The sequence below is a fragment of the Sinocyclocheilus grahami genome, unplaced genomic scaffold (genome assembly GCF_001515645.1).
Source record: "Sinocyclocheilus grahami isolate Dianchi unplaced genomic scaffold, SAMN03320097.WGS_v1.1 scaffold75.1, whole genome shotgun sequence".
Lineage (NCBI taxonomy): Eukaryota > Metazoa > Chordata > Actinopteri > Cypriniformes > Cyprinidae > Sinocyclocheilus > Sinocyclocheilus grahami.
The window spans coordinates 860,756-885,041 of record NW_015505254.1 but is presented as its reverse complement, the minus strand read 5'-3'; the positions used below and the strand labels follow the sequence as shown (position 1 = coordinate 885,041).

Genomic DNA, 24,286 nt, shown 5'->3' with positions numbered 1-24,286 from the left:
GAAAACTCATTCTCTGCCAGCAGGAGGCGCTTTTAGAGTGATAAAACTAGCGCTTTCCCCAGTAATGGCTGTAATCAAAGCAGCTCCGCTCATGAACGCTACTTTATCAGATCAAATGAAAATGGCATCGAAACTTTTCTGAAGACAGTCAGTTCCCTTCAGAGATACATTCATATAAAACACCCGCGCCGTGTTATGTTATGATCCGCGCAGTGCTCATGTTTATTCAACAAAGTCAAACGGCACAAATAAATCAATGTATGGGAAACTGGTAATGTATATCGGAAATGTGTTTAAAAATCATATCACCGTTATTGAGAAATTATATCGCGATACAGATTGATATTGAATTATTGTCCAGCCCTATCATGAATAGAATGCAGCAGCAGTTTTCTGTCGGGGATTTGTCGTGTCGTGCCGCGCCGCATCCAGTGTAGACCATAGATATGTATGTATATATATCTATGGTGTAGACAGCATCACTGATTATGAGTTCCATAGTATTTTGTCGCGCTGCGCCACTCGTGTCCGGTGTAGACACGGTGTAACATTGGTTTTGCTTTGTTTCACAGAACTAATCGTTGCCTGGGTTGCGTACGTATGTGTGGGGCGGAGCTATCAAAATAGGGGAGTGTTTGTTTTGGTGATTTCAAATGTCAACATTGGCTACCAGAAATCGCTTACCCCACCTTTAATGATGTCTGATTCATAAACGAATCTTTCCTTTGATTCTGTTTTTTTCAATGGCTCTGTTCATTAATGAATCTGACTGAATCGTCTGAGTGGTTCCTGAATCAACTATCTGACTAATTGAACTTATGTAGACTCAAATTTGACCTGCAGTGATCTATCTTTACAACTCTCCAACTCACTGAACCTTGAACCATGTTTGTTAGACTTGTCTGACTTGCGAGTGATTCATTTAATTTTAGAGTTCCCTTACTCATTACAGACAACTGATTCTTTCAGATGTGTCCAACTCTGAATGATCTGGTTTGACCGCTCACAGACTCTGTCGAGCCATTGTCGTGTTGTAACCCCTAACAGAATCCTGTTGGAGCCTAGAGCGATTCTATTGACTGAAATAACTTGTGCCAACAGTCAGGTTCCACAAGATCCCATTAATTTTCTTCTGAAACGATTGGATTTTTAACTATAACATTTAAACCTTTGAAAGCAGACCTATTGTGCGTTACAAGCCGCCACATGGAGTCGTACAGGGGGATAGAATCTCACATGATACAGTCTCTTTTGCACACATATGATTCGTAATGAACCAAGTATTGATGTGTGTGTTGATGCGAAGAACATTTGGAGTGAACTGAGTGTTTGACTGACTGGGTGAAAAGTAAATTAGCCAACAGCAGAAACTGAATAAAACATGGGCTACTAGAAATGTTAACAACCTGATTGTAAGACTATTTTATCAATGTTTGCTTATACAAAGTAGTTGTTGGTTTTAATAGCATTTTAAAAGACTTTAACCAGGAAATTGATTTTAGTTTTAGTTTAATGTAAATGCAAATTAGATTTAGGCGCTAAACAGCTTTTTTATGAGCTGATTCATGGCTAAAATAAACTGCCTTTACGTAATTAACAAAATATGCTTCATAGGACTTTATAGGAATGTTGTGGAGATGCTGGGATGTCAGTGGAGATGCTGGGATGCCATGTGATGATGTAAAAAAACTGCTCAGTCTTTTTTTTCTTCTGAAGTAAACCGTTCGAAAGGACCAATTTACGGAAATGAGTTGGACTTAGCTCTGGGGAGACACGGTCGGCTCTACCTCTCTCTCTCAATCTCTCATCAGTCTGACGCCTCCATCTGTCTCTCATCCATAAGCAGTGTGCGTGTTGCTTTGCGCACATATGGCTTTTGTTCTGGTGACTGAAGAGGCTGAATGGCTATTAATAGTGTCTGTGGGTCCTCCTCTTGGTCAGTCAATTGCAATCTTCTCCACCATCACAGCTCCCATCTCCGACTCAGCCTGTTTTATTCAGTTTCTCCCGCGAGCTTCATGGGACCTGAGAAAAGCGACCCAATTATCTCATGGGGTTATGATGCAATGTCAGGGTGACATCACTCAGAGGAGGTTACTGGAGGTGTATGTGGGAGGTTCCTATGGCGGTGTGGTTCTGATGACTGAGGAAATTGCATGTGTGTGTACTGTGAATTGCAACTTTTGAATTTAGTACATTGACAGCACAACCTTATCTGACTCTTATGCAGTGTGGGGTATTTTGGTCAAGTGGTTAAAGGAAAATTGTCATTATTTACTCACCCTCAGGTCCTTCCAAACCTGTAAGACTTACTTTCTTCCGTGGATCACAAATAGAGATAATTATTAAAAAATTTTTGCTTTTTTCCACACAATGAACGTGAAATAATGTAAATAGTCCATATGACTCATGCTGCTTGTTCCATGTTTTTTAAAACTACAATTTTGTTTGAGGAACTGACTGAAATTTAATTCTATTCAGTTACTTCAAATTGATTCAAGTTCCCCTCTTCCACAGCTTTCAGTAATCTTTTTCATTTGCATTTACTTTGTTTGCATTTGAAGTAAAGCAATACAAAAAGGTAAACAATGTGTCTTATGACTGACCTGGGCTGGTAACCAAAGGATGTAGTTTTGAACACGTGATCTGTATTTCATTGTTCTTAGGTTGCTTCAGGGATTTATTCTTGTAATAAATCCTTTTGTCTAATAATAATAATGATATAATGACATTCAAAGTTAATCATTAAAGCTACTAAGAATTAATAAAATACTAAGAATGAATAAATGTAATCGCCATTCAATTTTGAAAAATAAAACTGACATTTTTCATACTGTACATTTTATACTAAACATTTATGTGGTTTACCTTTAAAATTGTTTACTATTTTAGTATTGTATTATTTTTAAGACCAATTAATACAGATTTTTAATCTCTGGTAATTTATTGGTTATTGTCAATTATTGTTACCATTAAAGGGGTCATGAACCGAGAAATCAAAATTCCCTTGATATTTTGACATATAAAGAGGTCATTGTACTATAAAAACATCCTGTAAGTTTCAGAACTGTCTCATTAGTCTAAAAACGGCTTATATTGAAGCCAGTCTGCCAAAATGACAGGTTATGGAGTGTTCTACTCTGATGTAATAGTGCAGCTAAACGCCGCCTCTGCAGAAGAAGATCAACACATGCTTCTACAACGCTGCCTGTTTAGCCCCGCCCACCGATTCACACATGCAGTGTAAATAACGAGAAAGGCAAACGCAGGTCTACGCAGAAATCAAACGATAAAGATGGCTCGGAAGGAAACAAGACACTGCAGTGCCAAGTTGTGGAAAAACACAGTATTTGCATTGCCTTCCTTTTGATCCCAACATTAGGAAAGAGTGGATGAACATTGTTTTTAATGAAGTTCCAGACCACATCAGTAAGAACTTGGTCCTTTGTTTACTTCATTTTACCATGGATTCATTTACAAACAAGGCACAATTTGACAGGATTTTCAGAAAGATTGAAACAAGATGATGCTGTGCCAAATATATTGGATCCAACAGTAATGTCGCATCACACAAATGTGTGTGTATATATATATATATATATCATTTTATTTATTTTTTATAAATGTGGTCGCTATTGCTTTCTTATTACAGATTGTTTGATATGTACTGAGAATTTATGCGTCCATCTAAGAAGGATGTAGGCTGTCAAACATTCACAACTGTTAACCAATCATGGCAGTGGGTGTTTACTTCTGAGTCTACAATCCGCCATGCCTATTCAAACAGAGCGTTCTGATGAGCGGCTTCAAAACAAGACAGAAAATAGCCTATTACTTCAAAATGATGATGCTTTTTGTTGTAAAAATCTTGATAACATTATAATAGGTCCTCAGAGAACAGTATAAAATAATCAAAAAGGCAGTTTATGACCCTTTTAAGTATACCATTCTGATGAATAATTATCAGTGCATGCTTTTTAAAGTCTTTTGAATATTTCAGTGTTTTTTAAATGATTTACCAGTGCACATCATTGAAGTGTTTTTTAAAAAAATTTTTTTATTCACATGCCCTTTTAATTTCTCATCAAAATAGCTTCCCCTCCCGTTTGCAATGACATCTTTTCTCTGATGACGTGTACACCGGTATGAGGGCAGGACAAACTGTCACTCAAACATGATCGGGGCAATATCAAATGACAATGATCCCATTCCTGATAGACCAAATTAAATACCACCATAAATTTTTTGTTTGTTTGTTTTTCAAGATGCTGTTTCACTTGGATGTGTCAAAATAAGAAAAGATGTCTTATTTGCACATGTAGATCGCTTTGCTTCGTGGCATTTTAGGCCTTGCCTTACTGTACAGTCTAAGAAATACACCAACTGTCCTCAATCCTTCCTGCCTTGGAAAGCATTGATGGGATCAATTACAAATCCAATCATCCAGAGAAAGGCCCATGTGTTTCAGACGTGACTTTTGAGGTTGAGTTTTGTGTCATTCTTTTGATCCACAAGGTAGAGGTCAGGCTAATGGCTGTGTGTAACTAACCAGCGCTCGCTGTTCTGCTATGACACCGATCAAACATCCTCCTCTGCTATTGTCAAACATGGACGTCCTCCCTGTCCCTGCATCAAGGCGCCACTGTCCCATGCGTACGTGCTGAGACAGATGGACGCGCTGATTTGAATGTTTAAATAACAGTGCCGTCTACTACTGGTGCCATTTAGAAGGAAGCATGACATTTTTAAACCTTAGTCAAATTTCGCTGAATTAGTAAACATTTCGTAAAGGGATGTAAATGAGTTTCGCACAGTGGGAGGGATTTTCATTTGCAGACTTTCAAGAGCTCATTAGAGAGCTGTGTGTATACTTACTGGAAATGGGCAGACCAATTATGCGGCAGCAAGCAACAGAATTGGTATATAATAGATGGTTTTCTAATTTCAAATGAATATTTATAGGCAGAATTAGGAGGCGCTTGTCAGCTTTATAGAGATGGATACGGAAAAATTACAGACCTGACCCTGGAGTTGATTTCCACAAAGCTGTAGCCTTGTGCATGCGTTCACTGGAGGAGAGATGGTACTTATTAGTAATCACAGAAAGAAAAGATACAAAGGTGTGCTAGAAGGAAGCATGACATTTTTAAACCTTAGTCAAATTTCGCTGAATTAGTAAACATTTCGTAAAGGGATGTAAATGAGTTTCGCACAGTGGGAGGGATTTTCATTTGCAGACTTTCAAGAGCTCATTAGAGAGCTGTGTGTATACTTAGGAAATGGGCAGACCAATTATGCGGCAGCAGGCAACAGAATTGATATAATAGATGGTTTTCTAATTTCAAATGAATATTTATAGGCAGAATTAGGAGGCGCTTGTCAGCTTTATAGAGATGGATACGGAAAAATTACAGACCTGACCCTGGAGTTGATTTCCACAAAGCTGTAGCCTTGTGCATGCGTTCACTGGAGGAGAGATGGTACTTATTAGTAATCACAGAAAGAAAAGATACAAAGGTGTGCTGTTTTGAAAATGCTGATCTAGAAGAAAAATGAGGTACTCGAGGTTTCGTTTGACTAGTCATATGAGAGGTGTGTGATGTTTATGAGTCATTTTGGTTCTTTTCTGACTGTAGTGACACAGACACCAAGTCACAGACCCACGCGCAGTATAGAGGCGACAGGCACAAATCAGTTGTTGAGGGGTGAAGTCAGTGAGTCAGTCAGATGCAGGCGGTGTTGGGACAGCCCTGAGTGGTACGGTGTGACAGTGGATGGAGGGATCGATTCGGACTTTTGCAAGTAAGATTTCCACACCGTCTTGGCTGCGTACACTGGCCCTCATTCATGAAATGGGAGTAGAATGAGTTTCTGTGTGAATAGTATGTGACACCATTCTTTAGTGAATTGTCTCATTTCAACTGAATGGGTCGTTTTATGTACGAATGGATTGGTGAGCGAGTTTATATTTTAGCCTGTTCCCATGCTAGCTTGAAGTCATTCATAGGCTGATTTCCCTCAGAAGTTGAGAGGAGATTTTGGAAAACTTGTATGGAAACACTTGTTAGTGCTGCTTGTTAAAGGGGTCATATGATGCGATTTCACATTTTCCTTTCTCTTTGGAGTGTTACAAGTTGATTGTGCATTGATAAGATCCCTGAAGTTGCAAAGACTAAAGTCTCAAAACCAAAGAGATATTCTTTATCAAAGTTAAGACTCTGCCACGCCCCCCAAAAACAGCTCGTTCTAACACGCCCCCTCATATCTACCTCACTATGTGGAAATATTAACATAATGCCGCCCAAATGTGCCCGCAAAGAAAGAAGGCGTGGTTTCAGTAACCGCAGTTAGTGTTGAAGCAGCCATGTCAGGGAGACACTGTGTGTTTCTAGGCGAAAGCAAAAAGCACTTTATTTGGCCTTCCGAAAGTAGATGCATTTAGGCCTCTTTAAGATTACTTGCAACAGAACAGCAATGCATTTTATGGACGACCGTTTCGGGAACCTAGGAGAGGAGGTAATTCTGACTTTGCTATGACAATCTGGCGCTTCTGAATCAGCTACTGTTTTGTTATTAGTTTAAGTATTTGCTATTGACTGTTCAAATGCGGAGTTTTGCGCATCGTGTGTGCGTGCGTGTGTGTGTGAGAGTCAGAGAGGGAGAGAGACCAGCTTCATCACTGTGTCTGTCACGCGACTCTGTTCCCCTTTCGGGCTCTGTCTTTACATTTATTTTGAAAGATGAAGCTCGCGATTATGGTAAGGGGCGTTACATTTCCGACGAGTGCTTGCGGTGTTCGGCCAATCACAATGCACTGGGTCAACTGGCCAATCAGCACAGACTGCGCTTGTCGGAAGGAGGGACTTTGTAGAAAACGAAGCGTTTAAGAGAGGCGGGGCATAGAGGACCTTCAATAATGTACAGTATTTGAAAAATAATGTGTTTTTTGAACATTAAAGCATGTCAACATATTCTGTTGCACCAAATACACAAAATAATGATCTTTAAAAAAGCATCATATGACCCCTTTAAGGCAAATTGGTATCACTGGGCATTTTTCACGGTTTTTATTGTTAACTAAAATAACTAATTAACAAAAAATGTTTAATAGATTTAAGATATAAATATTAGATAAAAAAATTAAAACTTTAAAAACATTGAAATGTAGCCTTTGCAACTAACAGAAAAGCACTATAAAATAAACTGAATAAAAACCAATTTAACTTAGTCAAAAATGTATAAAACTGACAACGCGCACAACAAAATTATTTAAAACAAAACTCATATTAAATTGAAAACTGAAAATATAAAATTTAAGTGTATTTCAAAATATTTCAAATATTTATATAATGTATGAAATTTTTACTGTAAAGTCGTTTGTTAAAAAGACCGCTTAACCGTTTTCAACATAATAAAAATAAATGTTTCTTGAGCACCAAATCAGCATATTAGAATAACTTCTGAAGGATCATGTGACACTGAAAACTGGAGTAATGATTGCTGACAATTATATTGTAAAATATGTTAAAATGGAAAATAGAAATACATTTTAAATCACTAAATTTCAGTTTTTGCTGTATTTGGTTGCTTCAAAAATCTTACCTACCTGAAATTTTATCAACCGATTAATCGACTCATAACAATAAATGAATAATTATGGTGTTGGTAATTGTTTTGAGGTAGTTGGGGAATCCTCTAAGTGTTGTCTCTTAGGTAGTCTACAGTTGTTGTTTTTCTTTTAAAGTGGTCTGCTGGGAGGTTTGCGAACCATTGCTTTTAGCTTAAGTTCTGGGCATAAATGGTTACAAACTGTCACCTTGACCATCTTTGACATTTTTATCTTCCCATCTGTTTCTCAGACTCATTGCTTCCTCTGACTTGAACTCTCTGTCTCTCCCTCAGTCCTTTCATTGCCCCTCTCTTCTCGTGGTTAGAGAGTTCCCTTCTTAAACACTAGCGCTATTATTTTAACATCTCTCCACCCCCAAACCACCTCTCACACTGCTTAAGACATAAAGAAGGAACGAAAGAGAAAGAGGCTTTAGTCTTAAGATAATCATGACAGCACCGAGACGTTTTCACTGTGTGTCTCAGCAGGCATGGTGATCTGTTTAAACTGGGACACAGAGTTGATGCTACAGCTGTTGTGGGTGAGTAAATATTATGGTCGGGGGTCGCTGTCCTGCTCGCTCGGTCACAGGTGAAGATGAATGAATGGGGTCTCCTCTGGTTCTTCAGAGCAGGGTTTTGGTGTTTGTGGTGTTCGGTCTCAGCTGAGATTCAAAGGACTGTGATTTGTGTTCTCTCCTGATCAGCCTGTTTTTCAGGGTGAGCGGTGGCTCAGACAGCTCTCAGCCCTGCGGCCTGTTTGAGGGTGTGCTTGCTGTGTGTGTGTGTGTGTTTTAGTAAGGGTGTGATGCTATTTTGCTTGACTTCATCTTCAAGGCTGTTGCCTAGAAAGTAGGTTATTCATTTGTCCTCACACATTAGGTTGTTGGTTGAGGTGTTATGCACATTGAAAGTTTGTCTATAACAATTTCGTCCACATTTTCATGTGAATTTTGTGAAAGATTAAAAGAGATTTTTCTAAAACATGAACAAACTACAGTCAAATCATTTACTAAATAAATTGGAAGGGTGTGTGTGTGTGTGTATGTGTGTGTATATATATATATATATATATATATATATATATGCATGCATGCATACATACACTCTTTGGTGATCCTTCAGAAATCAATCATTAAGAAACATTTTATTGTTATTAATTGAAAACAGATGTGCTGCTTATTTTTTTGTGGAAATTGTAATATTTTATTCAGGATTCTTTTGATTAAGATTAAAAACAGCGTTTATTTGAAATATAATTTTTTTTGTAACAATGTAAAATTTTAACTTAACCAAACGCATTCTATATGAGATAAATCAGATATACATCAAATAAACACAATATTACAATGTACAATTGCACAAAAGGCTGCAAACGAACAGCGCGCATCTGAAGTGTCTCTGAAGGAAATAATGCATTATTTATCGGCTTTAAGATATCGGCCAAATTTTCTTATCAGGCCGATACCGATAACAGAAAAAATGAGCCGATATGGGCCGATACCGATATGGTGGCCGATATATCGTGCATCCCTACTCAAGACTAGCAGCAGAGAGCGGTCAGGCTCATCTGTGCACACACACACACACTTTTCTCTCGCCTGTACACCTGGTGCTTTGTCCTCGCCCCGTGCTGCTAAAGGCAGAGCTAAACACTGCCCCTCCTGACGACTTCAAACGAGGAAAGAGAGGGGAGGAGGAGTAGCCGGCTCTTTTGATCTTGCTCTCCTCTGTTTTGTCCTCTCTCAATTTGTCCCCCTCTTTTCCCTATTTTTTCTGGATGAGATGTTCTCCTATCTCTGCCGCAAATTCTGAAGGTGTTTTTATATGCAATGGCTGCAAAACATCTAGAGTACTGCAGTGATTTACGTGTTTTGTGGGCCAACCAGAAAATCACCCTGATTCCCTTGACAAAAACCCTATAGGATTGTTCCATTAGATTACTGCAAGAAAATAAGCTCTGTGACAAAAGTTTATGATTCTTACATGTTTTGTTAATAATTATAATCTTAACAAATTTACACAACTTTTACATTTTGATACCTAAATACATTTGCCAGAAGTAAAAAGCTAAGCTTCTGACAGCTCTTTCAGTCTTTATTTAAAAATATTTTCCCTGAAAGTTTGAGTTGAATAGTTTGCAAGAGCTCAGTTGTGAGAGTTTAAAAGCAGACTAGTGACTGTTTAGCGTGATGAAGGTTAATGTCCAAGAAAACCTCTGTTGTCCCATTTCGCTACGTGTTAGCATCTGCCTTTTTCAAGACAAATAAAATCATTACTGATGTGTTTTATGCCAGAATAAAATGTTAAAATATCTTGAGCTTGTATTAACCATAGACATTTCACCAAAAACTCATTTAAAAATCCTGTTGTATTTTGAATCTCACTGAATTCGATGGAAAAAATCCAACGAAGTGACATTGTAAACTAATTATTTATCTAATGGTTTTCATAGAACTAACTTCACTTTTATGAGCCATTTTGTCCATTTATTTTAACCAGCTGGGAGCAAGGTTATTTTAGTTGGTCTATGAAGTCATTTTTTTACACCGTTGTCCTAGGTATAGTTCATCACATTAACTGTGGGCATTAGAACTGGGAGTCAATCTCAAAAAGAAGTGGTTCTTAGATTCCAAGGCATTGGGAGTCGATTCTAACATTGATAGCTGATTCTGTTCAGGGGCCTTATATTTGAATCCTCTCAGCTAGTACATGGGATTGATTCAGTTGACCAAAAATACACATTCAGATTACTGGTTCATTCTGTGCTTTCATACAGTAGTTTATATGATTACGCTCATGGGTGTTGACAAACAAGTATCTTTTTGAGTATTATGAGTGATTCTTTTAATCATGGACTCAGATTCATTAAAAAGTAATTCACAACCAAAACAACATAAAAGCACAGATTTGAAAAAGACAGCAGCTAAATTATATTTTGGCAATTGTTCTGTCAGTGATAATAGGCTAAAACATATTTATATTGCACTGCGGGTAGATCAGTTTACTTGTTCTGCATGATGTTTAATGTCCCTGACAACCTCTGTAGTCCCATTTAGCCACTTGTTAGCAACCGCCTTTGTCAGTGAAATCTTAGAGGGTGTATTACTGATATATTTTGTGTCATAGAATAAAACATGAAGTTATCTTGTGTTTATGTTAACCACAGAGTATATTTTAGGCATTTAACCAATAACCCATTCAAAAAAACCTTTCGACTGCATGCCGATGTAACCGGAAATGCTAACTCGTTTCCGGGTTTTGGTCTACAAAAATGTGTCATCCCTGCAGCACTCTGTTTGGATACGTAAGTCACACCACATACATGCTTTATATTGCACTGATTGCTTAGAAATCTTTTTTTTAAATAAAAAAAGAAGGTTTTATTTAGACTCCCTAATGAAAATTTTGCATTTGATGTTTGGCAATCAGAAACAGTCAAAATACTTTGTTTTCATTTTGAACAAACTTATCTGTTGATTTATCCTTAAAAGTCTAACAGACTTCCCTACATGTTTTGCTATTTCTTTCTGTGTAAATGCCATTAGGTTGATATTTTGTTCAGTGACATTCATACTTTGTAAGTGTGTCCAAATGCTTTTTGATGCTGCTGTGTATCTTGTGTTGGTCTTGGCCTGGGTTCACTTTGAAGATACACATGTTCATAAGTAACGGGAGTAAGTAAGAGATTAATCTGTATGTCTGGCTTCGGGCTGTGATAGAAAGCATGTCTGGATCTGTTCAGGCTCAACTCGGATGTGTTTTCTTTTCCTGATGATCGGTAGTACGTATCCCAGCAGAGACGCTAATGGAGCTAATAGTGTGTCCGTTCTGCCTTAGATCGTGCACTGTCAGTCTCCTTGTTGAATGTGTTTTCTGTCTCTCTCAGGTGAGATGGTGAGAGGGGGGAGGGAGTGAGGCCATGGGCTGCACCTCGGCTAAGCAGGTGTCGGCTGTGCCCAACGACGAAGAGGGCCGGGGCAAAGCCTACAGCAACGGCGACCTCTTCACTGGTCAGTTACAAACACACACACACATAACTTCATTGGGAAAGTACACATTCATGTATAACAAAACAATTTTTCAGAAGCATCAGAATTATTGAACACTATAGGCTACAGATAATAACGTTAATTGCTTTACCTAAGGATAGCGTATCTAATTTTTTAAAATCTGGACTGGTAATCAAACTATTGTAGGTTTAAATCCTATAATAGGCAAGGCATGAACTATTACCATTCTGGCCTTAAGCAAAATGTTTAAGGGAATATTTCACCCAAGAATTAAAATTCTGCTCATTTACTCACCCTCACGTCATTCCAAAATTGTTTGACTTTCTTTTTTTGAAACACAAAAGATGGGATTTTGAAAAATATCTTTTCAAATGTTTTTTTGTCCACCTAATGCAAGTCAATAGGGTCCAGTGTTGTTTAGAAGCCAACGTTCTCCAAAATATTGTATGCTCCAGCAGAAAGGAAATCCTATAGGATTGATGACAGAATTTTTATTTTTGGGGTTTAAAGGCATGGTAGGTGATTTGGTTCAAAAACATTTTTTGTTATGCTGGTTGAAAGTGTCTTCACATCCCGATAACAATCACAATAAAAAAGTTAAGTGGTCTATATCGTCTGTGGAAGGCGTACACTGTAAAAAAATAAATAGTTGAGAAAACGTAAAACGATTCTCTCAACAATAGTTTTTCATTTCTTCTCGGTAAAGATACATCGTTTAGCCAGTGTAAATTTGTTTGTTCATACAATGCTGATTGTCTTATTTTGCTAATAGAAAAATTCTTGTCACAGCAACTGAAACCGTAATTGCTGTCGTTGAGGTAATTAATTTGTTTCTGTTTCCTGGATGAAAAAAAATTGTTGTATAAAAAGTCACCACATTATCAATGTTATGTTTATTTACGAATGGTAAACAGTGAATTGTTATAGAAACCTTAATGGATAACTTAGTCTAATATGTAGACAGCGTTGTCTTTGTTTGTTAAACATCTTACAAGACTAAGATTTCTAGGAAATGGATATAAGTGGTTGAACATACTCTAGGCCTCAAAACACAAACCTCAAGAACGGTGACAGTACAACAAATAACTAACAATAATGACAAAACTACAACAAAAAAGTTAATGAAGTCAGCAAAAAGCAAAACAATAATCCTATAACAGTAACTGCATAATTTATTCATGCTGCAATGCATGCTGGGAACTGACAAGGTCTTAACATTTCAACAATATGAAATTCTTGGTTCAGACAACTGTGTTTGACTAGTTGGGACAACATTTGAGGTAATTTTGTTGGTCTTACAAGGGTTTTTATGTAGTTTCAAGAAAATAGCATTTTGTTTTTTTAGTGTTTGAGACTCAATGTTTCCTATACTGGAAAATATGCAGTTGCATTTTTTTACAGTGCAGGACCATAAAATGTTCGTCCAATCATATTTTTTGATCCGAGGACAATGATAGGCTGTTCTACCTGCCTGTCAACATATGTATTTGCATATCTCCACGCACCCTGTTCACGCTGTCTGACATTATACGTCAAAAGGCATATTTACTGTAATATTATGCACTTTGTACTGTAATGTTTTCTCACCGGTGAATGAGACATGAAGTAATCTGACAGCATTGAGTTGTCATCTTTCATTGTGACGCTGGTTTGCCTCTGGTCTACCTGTGTGTGTTCATGTGTTTTGGGGTAGGCATAGCTTTGGAGAATAAATAAGAGAGTCCGCTCAATGATTAATTGGTCATTTCCATACAACTGGCTTTTATGTGTCCAAAATGAAAGGTTTTTATTGGACATCACTGTCCACAGTCTCTTAAATAGCCAGAGATTTGATTCATTTCCATGGGAGGCTGTCACATTTTGAGAATGTAATTTCTCCACTGGACTATTGTTGATGGATAAGAGCCTGCTTTTCAGTCTGTTTTTTTGGTTTTGTCCCAGTTAATATACTTGGACTATGCTTTACATTTATGTACCTTGCTAATAAGGGGAAAGTGTACACTTTGGAATGTAGTATTGGGACACCTTATCATAAAATTATCTTGATTACACAGACCAACCTCTGTTGTGTACTGTTTGCGTGCAAGCATTAGCTAAATTTGTTATCTTAAAACTACTTTCAAGTTCATACATAGTTTAAACATGACTCTTCTCTTTCATAGGGTAATTGTGGGTAATATTAGCTCAAAACGGGGCTTTTTTGGTATAGTTTAGTGTACTATGATTTTTGGATGTGTATTTGAAAGAGTCAGTGAAGGATTTTTCAAACTGGTAACCTGTGAGTCGAGCAGTCTTTTTGAACGATTCATTAAACAAACCAGCTCAAGTCACAAGAGTCATTGGCTAGTGAATTGAACTACATTTACTCAGACTGTATGTTTTTGATTCAGTAAAACAAACTCAAACATTTGGCAGTAGTTGTTTTTATTGCTGGCCAACCCAATGCTTGAAGCTAAATGCATAATGTAATGCTTTGAATAGTCAGTTGGAACAGGCTCCAGCAGTGATGGCTCCATCCATGTTATTCAAGCAGACCTGATATGTGAGAAGTAATTCAAACGTAAGGGACAGACAGACAGACATCTTTGAACATCGCTGGCATTGACATAGGCTGTTTTTACCAATCATTCAAGACTCATTCGAGATTAAATGTTAAGCAGAACAAATAGCCAGTTAAGTCATTTATGTCCAGGCAGTGAATAATGTTTTACAATGTTTTGGGAAGCTGATTACATTCTGGGAATTCTTGGTTGCATCCTTCTGAGCAGTCATACTGATGTGTGTGTCTATGTAAAGACTGTCAGCTACATCTGTGCCAACCGGCGTGTGTTTTGAGGATAACGTTATCAGCTGGAGTGAGTGACGACTCATTCCTGTGAGTGTGTTCACTGAGTTTTGTGTGTGTGAGAGGGTGTAAATATGTTTTACAGGGTTTAGATAACAGCAGCGCTTAGTGTGCGACCTGTGAGAGAGTGACAGAGATTATAGGAGATTAAGAATTAGTGGTAAAACAGCAGAAAATCCACACAGGAAACTCTCGATGAGCAGCCACAGGAGGCTGCCGCCTACCCGCTCTCCCTCTCTCTCCCTCTTCCTGCCATGTTCTTTTCTCGGTCTCTAAGGATTCCGAGTGTGTGAGATGGTGGGGAACGGTCTGAGAACGAGGGAGAGAGTGAGTGACGTGGGATCACAAACTCCCATTTTTCCTCCCCTGGCATTTATCCCTCCCTCTGCATATCTGTCGTTCTTCTCAAGGCCACACTTTGCTTGTTTCCTTCCTTCCTTTGCGATGGGCTGTCTCCTTTTCGTTATTCTGCCTACGTTTCTGCCCGCCTTCCCATTACCTAAGCTATTTTACTTCGTTCTCTTCTCTCTTTTTTTTTCACCCATGGTATCCCTTTCTGTTTCTCATACAGTGCTCTCTTTAGCCATGTTCAAGAGAGAGTACTTCAAACCACTAATATTTCTGTTGTGTATATATAGTATGTACATAGCCGTTCAAAAGTTGATCAGCAATTTTTTATATATATTTTTTTTTTGTTGAAAGAAATTAACAGTTTTATTCAGCAAGGATGCATTAATTTGATCAAGTGTGACTTTCTATTCATCAAAGTATCCTGAAAAAAGTATCATGGTGTCTACAAAAATATTAATCAAAACAACTGTTTTCAACATTGATAATAAAAAGAAATGCTTCTGGAGCATCAAAAGCAGCATGTCCGAATGATTTCTGAAGGATCATGTGAGTCTAAAGACTAGAATAATGGCTGCTAAAATTTTGACATTTGACATTGTAGGAATAAATTACATTTGAAAAATATATTAAAATACAAAACAGTTATTTTAAATTGTAATAATATTTTGCAGTACTACTGTTTTTTCTTTATTTCTGAGGAAATAAATGTAGCCCTGGTGAGCATATAGAGCAACATTTCTCATTTTTGTGAGGTATTTCTTCTATTATTTATTTATTTCAGCTATATTTCAATTGCCAAAAACTATTTTTAATAATTTTAGTTAACAAGAACGCTAGCTAGTATACAATTTTAATCGTACATATTTGCTGCTTTTTATGAAGAACTTATTGACCAATAATAATGTACATAATATACGAATGCATGTGTGTATTATCAATGCAATTTGAACATGCTACATCCACAGTGTTAACACTGTCATGTGACATCAGCCTTATTGTTTTTCTCCACTGTTTAAGAACACTAACTCCTGTCCCGTGGCCTCGTGGGATAGTGTCGTTATTTAGCTAATCATTTGACAATGTTTTGATCATAGGGAAGTACCGGTAGTCATGTAGGGGCTACTTCTCTGAGTTCTGCACTTCCTCTTGTTATGTTTTGAGGATGTGAGTGTTTATACTGTATCTTCTGGTCCTCATCTCTTTCGTTCTGTGTGTGAGATCTGTAGGCTCATGTGGCGTTCTGATAATCTGAGTGAACTCTAAGGCACTACAACAGATTGATGAGTATTATATTCACCAGTGCGAACAGAGCAGTGACTTGGTTACTGTGAATTATTGCGAACTCCCCCCTTCTTCTCGCTCTATCTGTCTATCTTTATGTCTCTCACTCGCTATTTTTCTTTCTTTCTGCTGCCAGCCCGATGTCCTTCTTTCCACTGCCCTTCCCGGCTGTCAGTCAAACAGCTCTATCAATAGAACAGAGGAAGACCGCTTTCGCCCCACTCTCTCTCAACTCTCAGCTCTCGCCCTGGCTTGATTAGTGCCAACAGACTGTTTACGAGTCAAACTGTGTCAGTGTTCAGGCAGTGATTGTGTGTGCGTGTGTCCTCATCTGTGATTCAGCGCTTAGTCGATCCCAACAACACACAAGATCTCTAGCACGCACAATGACAGGAAAGGCCGAGCTGCCCTAATACAAACAAGAGAGGCAGCAGGCGGAGAATATGCTGTCTGGTTACATGTGAGCTGCACTGAGCTGTTGAGATTGGTGTGTGAGTGTGCTGCCAGTCTTTACTGGGGCATTCACGTTGACGCCGATTTGCACCGACAAAGTGACCAGAAGACATATGATTTTTAACAAGAGCCGGCCATATCTGACATGACCGTTTGCAGTGCGATGAGAAAAGTTTACTAGTTCTACTATTAAAACTGGGTGTTGATTCATCTTGTTACTTGGTACTGTGTTATAATTTACATTTTACTTTAGTTTGAAAAAAATTTTCTTTGGATGATGCTGTAAGTTGTTTTAGATGCATTTAATCCAGTAACTTGTCTTTTTGACCTACTTATTAAAAGAACCAGCTTGTAAGAGTCATTTGTTTTTTTAATCTGGCTACTGCGCATTTTGCATCTTTGGTTTATTAAAAAGAACCAGCACATAAGAAAATTATTTATTTATTTATTCACACTACATTGTTGCATGCCGTTTTAATATGATGTACTGCATGTACTATTATAGTATTTATTAAAAAAAATAAAATAAAAAAAAATTGTAATTTACATTTTATAAAATTTTATGGCCTTTTTCCGTTTTTATTATAATTTGGTTTTTATTTCAGTTTTAGCACTTTAACTTAAAATGAGAAATTTTGCCTTGACAACTAACTAAAATAAAATAAGTTTTTAGTCTGATATTTGTTTCAATTAATGAAAATGATTTTTAATAGATTAAGTTAACGATAACAATACTCTTGCACACTGTATGTTTGTTTTTTTTTGCGATTACTTCCTGGTACAGTCTTTTATTGCATAATAAATACATTCTGCCTACTCATTCATAACGTAATATTCGTAAAAGATTGATTTTAGGAATAGGTATAGAATCCATGTTAACATTTTTTATAAGCAATTTCATTGTTTTATATTATTTATTCTGCATGATTTAATATCTTCCGGTCATTGCAAATGCATTTGGCAGATGCTTTTATCCAATGCAACAATGTCAAGGTTTACATTAATATGTTTGTTTTTCCTATAAATCAAACCCATGACTTTGGGGTTGCCTAGTGCCTTGCATTACCAACTTAGCTTTATTAAGTTTGCAGGGTGATTAGTTTTAGAAAAAAAATGATGCATGGAAAACTCAGATATTGCCAGGATTGATTCATGCATCATTAAGATACATAATGCATTTCAGAAATGTTACTACAGTCAAATCTTTCCCCTCCATTTGATTCTAGAGACAAAAAACTGATTTATTTCCATTTAATTGTAATCGGATTATTGCTAGTTTTGCAAGTTAACAATAACAGGCCACCCAGCAGTAGGAACGCCCTATATGGCCCAATAATACAGCCACTCATCGACCTTCAGCGATAAAACCACTATATGTTTGAACAAAGCATAAGAGGGTGTGTGTGTACACATGGCTTACTGTCAGGCTGTGGTTAATACATTTCATACAGCCATTTTTCAAAGTCACCAAGTGACTGCGTTCACAAAGCGACTGTTTAGCTAATGTTTTTAACAGCAACGGACGTACAGTAGCACAACAGATCATCTCGGTGACACTCTGCCTTCTGAGGTTTAGACACATGACTTCAGATGTTTAACAACTGATCTTTAACCAGAGGCATGGTATCGGTCATGTGTCTAAAGGTAGCGCAAAACGTGTCTCTTGGGTTTTTTTTTCCTTTTTCCTAACTCTTCTCTGTTCCGCCATAACGTTAGCGAGTAATCTTCCACCTACTATCAAAGAGAGTGCGAGATTGACAAACTCCCTTCCTTTGCGGTGGACTCACTGTGTTAACAGACGCCCACTTACAGAATAGCTTCAGGGCAAAGCTTCTCCACACTGATTCTAAAAGTAAAGCAGCCCACTCATGTTCCTCAGACACGCCACTCAGAGCACTGAACACATCTGAAATTAGGCCAGAAGGTAAAAGTGAGAGGAAGACGGGCTTCTGGAGCTGTGTTGTTGTCCGATTTGTTTCGATTTAGCCGAACGAGCAGCCAGACAGCTAAATTACCTGGTCGTCAGAAGGCATCTTGTCATGAACACAGAAAAAGAGAAGAATAAACATGGGAGGCCTAGTGATTAACATGTATGGTGTGATATTTCGCTCTGAAAATGTAAATAAATTTTTTCAGCTTTATTTAAAAGAATTTGGGGGGGGGGGGGCTTTACATGCTGCAGTCTCACGAAATTGTCAGAAATTATATGTAATACCACTCGGCTTTACATAAACCATGTCAATAATTGTAAGTATTTTCTCTATAATTGCTAACATCATATTGACCCTTTTTTGCTAAGTAGATATAAAATGTTTGATGAGGAATCAAGTTCCTTGACATTATTCATTCATTTATTCATCAGAAGGACTAACAAGAAGTATAAAATGTAGAAAAATATCCCAAACCCTGAGCTGTGTGTCGCACCTGTCGTTCTGCATATCCATCTGAAGGATGCCAACATTAAGAGAGTGATTGAAGTTTATTTTTAACAACATGCTTGATCACATCTAACCTTAAGCATGTGTTTTTTTAAAATTATTATTTATTTATTTTAATTTTTGCAAAGAGGTTGTTCGTTAAAGACGGGGCAAAAAAGCAGTTTTGAACCCAACAGCAAACTCCCTGATCGTGTCTAAACATAGTTAATCTTCTTTCTGCTCATTTAGTGAAAAATTTGGAATGCAAAAAAGACTGTGGTCTAATTGAGCATTTTTAGTGATGCCATAAATGAATGACTGAATTTGTGTGTGTTTTGTTTTTTGAAATTGGCAGTTGGTTCACATAGTTAGAACTGCCCAGCTCTATCTTCAGGGGTTAAACACTGAAATGGAAAAATCGGAGATGGTGTAAAAATATCTTTGCCTTGGTACTGTCATACTCATGAGTCATAACACAAGAAGCAGGCACAGAACTGCCTACCATCACAGCCTTAAGAAATTGAATGGCCTAATAAAAGTATCACCTCTATATTCAGAGTGTTTAATTTTATGAATAAAATATTTATATATAAATATTCACTACCCTGCCATTCTTTAACACATCCCATGATGCTCAGAAATCCAGCTTGCAACATCTCATTCTCCATCATTTTCTATCCTCACTCTACTTCAATATTATGTCATACTTCAGTATAATAGTTTAAAATAATAAAAGTCGCACAGAGGCCAACCTTATTTCTGTCTATTGAGAAAGCGAGCGTCCTTCTAACCATCAGGTCCTAAAGGTCGGCATCATGCTGTTATCACTAATTAGCCAATCAAAATATCCCTACATAAGAGAACCTCTCATCTTATCGCCAAAAATAGTCCGTCTGGAACATACTAAACTGACAAAATGTCACTCTCTCTCATGGTGAGCAACTCCCAAATCCTACGTTTCTCTGAGATGTGTGCTTCACGGATGATTCTCGTCTTGAAAAGATGGATTAGGAATGATATGTTCCTCAGATCTCCTTTTTTGGTAATGCTATCACCCTAATTGCGTATATGCGAGTGTGTGTGAGAAGAGAGATGTATCCGTATGTATGCATGTATATGCTCTTTGAGAACCAGGAGACCTGTTTTGTGTAACACAGAACAGCCAAATCAATTAAAGTTTGGTTTTAATTTGTGTGTGATGTTTCTCCTTGGTTTGGTTGAGTGTGTGTGTGTGTGTGTTTGTCAGCATGTTGAAGCGTGGTCTTTTGTGCAGAGACATGTTTACATTCCTCAAGCTGTGAAAGACTGGCGGCGTTGCTCTCTCTCTTTTTCTCTCTCCTTTTATATTCCTCTTTTTGTTTTTCTTTCTCCTTTTTCTCACTTTTTTGTGCTTGTGCTGATGGGCCGCACTGAGTAACATTCACAGGCTGCCCACTCCAGCTGTCATGATGGTAACTGACAGGGAGTTCACAGTGAGAAAAGGAGAGAAAGACGGATAGAGGAGAAGATAAACAGAGATTGAGTGGGCTGTGATTGCTTCACGCTGATTTGTAGACCGAGTAAAAGACGGATTTATGTATATGTGTGGGTGTGTGTATGTGTTATGAGGAAGTGAATGCATGGACATGCAAGTATGTACATGGCCGTTGGTAATTACCGATAGCTGGGAAAGGGCAAAATCCAAAACGTTCATCTGTTAGAGCTGTTGTTTCAAATGTGAATTCTCTCTCACATTGTTCCAAACCAAAAAAAGGTGTTGAAGAATATGACACCTCTTTTCAGTATAATGAGAGCGAAGGTGGAATAAAGCTGTCAAGCTCCAAAATTACAAAAAGGACCATAAATGTATGTAAAAGTGGTCCTAAAAGTGAAGACCGAATGTATATGTTGTATACCGTATACATATACAATGTAAGTTCATGAGAGAAGTGTCGATGCCTGATTCATGAATGATTAATTTTTTTGAATCAGATATTTTCAATGAATCTGATGTTCATGAATCAGGCTGATTTGATTCTCAAGTTCAACTCACTGACTCAGTACAACATTTAGTTGAAGGGCAAGCTTATCAGACATTAATTACCTTTCTTTTCACACAAATCTATCATCTATATAAGACTTTCAATATACCACAAGTCATATGGGCTATTTTATTAAACTTTTATGGTGATTTTGTGTCTTTTACACAAAGTCCCCATTCATTGTAACTGAATGGAAAAAATACCAGTACATTTTTTTGAAATGTCGTCTTTTGAGTTCCACTTAAGAAAGAAAATCATATAGGTTTGGAATGACATTATGATAGAAGTTTCATTTCTCTGTGAATCTTTTCTTTAACAGTACAAGAATGAACCTCTTATTTGTGTTTCTCTTGCTATCATTGTAGATGAATATAAGATGAAGGGAGTGGAGGAGGTGAAGTACATGCGTGGAGAAGAAGACCGAGTAAACGCACGCAACCAGGAGAACCTGGTGAGATACAAAACATGCCTGCGCAGTTGCGCACACACCTGGGAAATTCTTCCTGTGCAGTGGTGTCCATCATATTTTTGCTTAGTATTCACACACACTGCTTGAGGCTCATATGCCCATTGTTGGCTTATACATTGTGAGGTAAAACTAAGCGTATGCAGTGCACACGTGTGCCGACATGTTTGGAATGTCGGAGTGGGAAATTCTAAAAAAAATTTCCTCTTTTGTCACAGACTCTCACTCTCATGCTTAGACATTCACATTACCAGACAAAATGTAATATTCTGGAGTTTCTACATGCATTTTTCTTACAAAATTTCAAAAGATGTCTGGACTTATCTGGACTGATTCTTTCTCTAATGAGGAAGCTATGTATTCTTTTTCTTAATAATACTAATGATTTTAGAGATTTTGTTGTTTTTGAGCCATAAAACAATACACTCTTACACATGCATATTGTTTTTTTTTTTTTTTCTCGCTTAACTAATAATGTTAAGGTTTCTTGTATAATGACCTAAGCTGTCTGTTTAGCTACTTTACTTTTAACACTATGTAAGTTACCCTGTTATGATTGGCTAACCTTTTCACCTGTTAAAAGAGTAATAATGTCACTGCCAAGTTATTAAATATTGGCATTGACATGAAAATGTTGGTCATCATATGTTAATGTTATATGTTAATATACTCAGTGGGGGTGTAAAATGCTTCATTACTTACTTCATTTTTTTTTTATTTCTTATCCAAAATACAGTTCTCAAGATATTTCAAATGTAATAATCCACAATTTCAGATTCCCAATGTATTTTTTGCATGGAAAACCTTGAAAAGAATTATAATATATATTGATATATATCAAAACAATCAAATAAAACCAAATTTCACATGCATCATATCATTTAGTGATCATCATAAAATTATTGTCCTGTTTCTACCCCTTTTTGCATCTTAGTTTCCATAAATTATCTGCTTGCATTGTGAACGAGTATGTCCACGTAGTACATTTCAAATAGAGCAGGAAAAATCCCTTTTCCATGATAATTCCCCCTTTAAACTGCCTGGCTTAATGAAGTTGTACAGGCAGAGCAGGTGTTCAGATGCCCATGTTCCGATAAGGGGGGCGAGAGGAGAATAGAGACGCAGTGAAAGCGAGGGCAGCCCTCTCTCTCGCTGTCTCTCAGCAGGGCAGCATTCTCATTAGCAGTGGCCAGAGGAAGGTCACTCCCAGGGCCTCTGTGTCACGCTGTGTTCCAGGCGAAGAAGCTGGTTCTGGCCCACGTCCAGAAGCCGACAGGGCCTCTGCACCAGAGGGCCACCAGGGACTGAATTTGGCTTTGTTTTGAACAGTAGTAAGGGAAAACGTGTTCATTCCGGGTGTGTTTGCAGGAGAAGAGCTCGACGCAGCACAGGACCAAACAGCACAAAGAGGTGCCTGGGCCCAGCGCCAACAAGACGAAGTGAGTGGGTTTATACATGTGCCTTTCTGTTTACAGAGTGCGTGTGCTTCTGTTTGTTTTGTGTGTGCGGGTGAGGGCATTAAAGTTCTTGCTCTGTCAAAAACGTGCTAGAAGTCTGTAAATTGTGTGTGGTTTGTTTTGCTTTGTGGCCTGTCTTATCCCCTCTGGATCTCATTTGCATGTTCTGTTCGAGCGTGATGTGCCATGTTTCGTAACTTATTGTATGTAAACATGTGTTTCTTGCCTTCGGATGTAATTGTCAGTTTCAAAGTGTTTTATTGCCATAATTATTTCAAGTGAAATTGCATTTCTAACGCATCAATAACACAATTGTGATGTAAATAAAAAGGCTAACACTTTATAATTCTTTTTTGTTAAAAGTCATTTAAAGGAATAGTTCCACCATAGATGAACATATCATTTATTCACCCTCATGTAGTTTTAAACTATTGATGACAAATGAACTGGGGAAAAAAAACTGCGATAATATCTGTGATTAATATCATTTTCGTTGAATTTATTTGGCCACTATAATTATGTAGTGAAAATCGTGACAGCCCTATTTGAAACCCATATTTTCAAAGTAAAATAAATGGAGAGTTTTCAGCAAATAATGACTCAAATGTTTGTTTATTCCTTAAACAGAGGTGTCGTAAACTTTTATTTATTTAGTTAGTTGGTTGGAGCTAAACTGCCTCAGTCCCCATTCTGATTTGTGTTTATATGGAAAAGAGCAGCATGAACTTTCTGCAAAATATTGTAGTGCTCAATTGAAGAAGAAAACATACAGGTCTTATTACAAAATCTAGGTAAATGAAGTAAGAACTAAATAATTTTTGGGTGATACGTTTAGCTATTTATTAAACATGTTTCAAAACATCTACAACTATTTACGTGTAAACTAATTTATGATCCGTTAACCATTAATATTTTATTTGTTTATGACTTAATGGACTTTAATGTTCACTGAGCTTTGAATGCTACGGACACATTAAACAGAAAGTTAATACATATGGTGTTCAAAATGTCTGGAGGTAAAGAAATTGTGTTTGAGGGAATGTTCTTTAAGAATGAACAGTTCATTATTGTTTTGTGTGTGTCGATAGAGTAATGCTCAGTTAATGTGCTATGTGTGTGTGTGTGGAGGCAAGGGTTTATAGTCCCTGCTGTAATGTCTATAAAAATGATTCCTGCCCAGCCACTCTGGATCCTACAGGAGCTGGTAGCTTTGTGTGTGTGAGAGAGTGTGTATTTGTGTTCTTTATGCTTGTTGTAATGGAAAATTCTAGTGTATTTGTTGCTTCCCCTCTCCTACCCCCACTAACTTCCTCCCTCTCTCTCTCTCTCTCTCTCTCTCTCTCTCTCTCCCTCTATATGTCAGAGTCTCAGCTG

General features: G+C 37.4%; 1 protein-coding gene across 1 annotated transcript in view; it reads left to right on the top strand.

The window, feature by feature from the left end:
• The window catches only part of LOC107585858 (uncharacterized protein C1orf21 homolog), a 29,076-nt gene that overhangs the window by 1,812 nt on the left and 2,978 nt on the right, over positions 1-24,286 (top strand). Inside the window, exons 2-4 of the mRNA XM_016273021.1 lie at positions 11,498-11,621; positions 21,355-21,440; positions 22,824-22,894. Of these exons, the coding sequence (XP_016128507.1) occupies positions 11,531-11,621; positions 21,355-21,440; positions 22,824-22,894 (248 nt within the window). The 5' untranslated portion in view covers positions 11,498-11,530. The remainder of the gene's footprint in view (positions 1-11,497; positions 11,622-21,354; positions 21,441-22,823; positions 22,895-24,286) is intronic.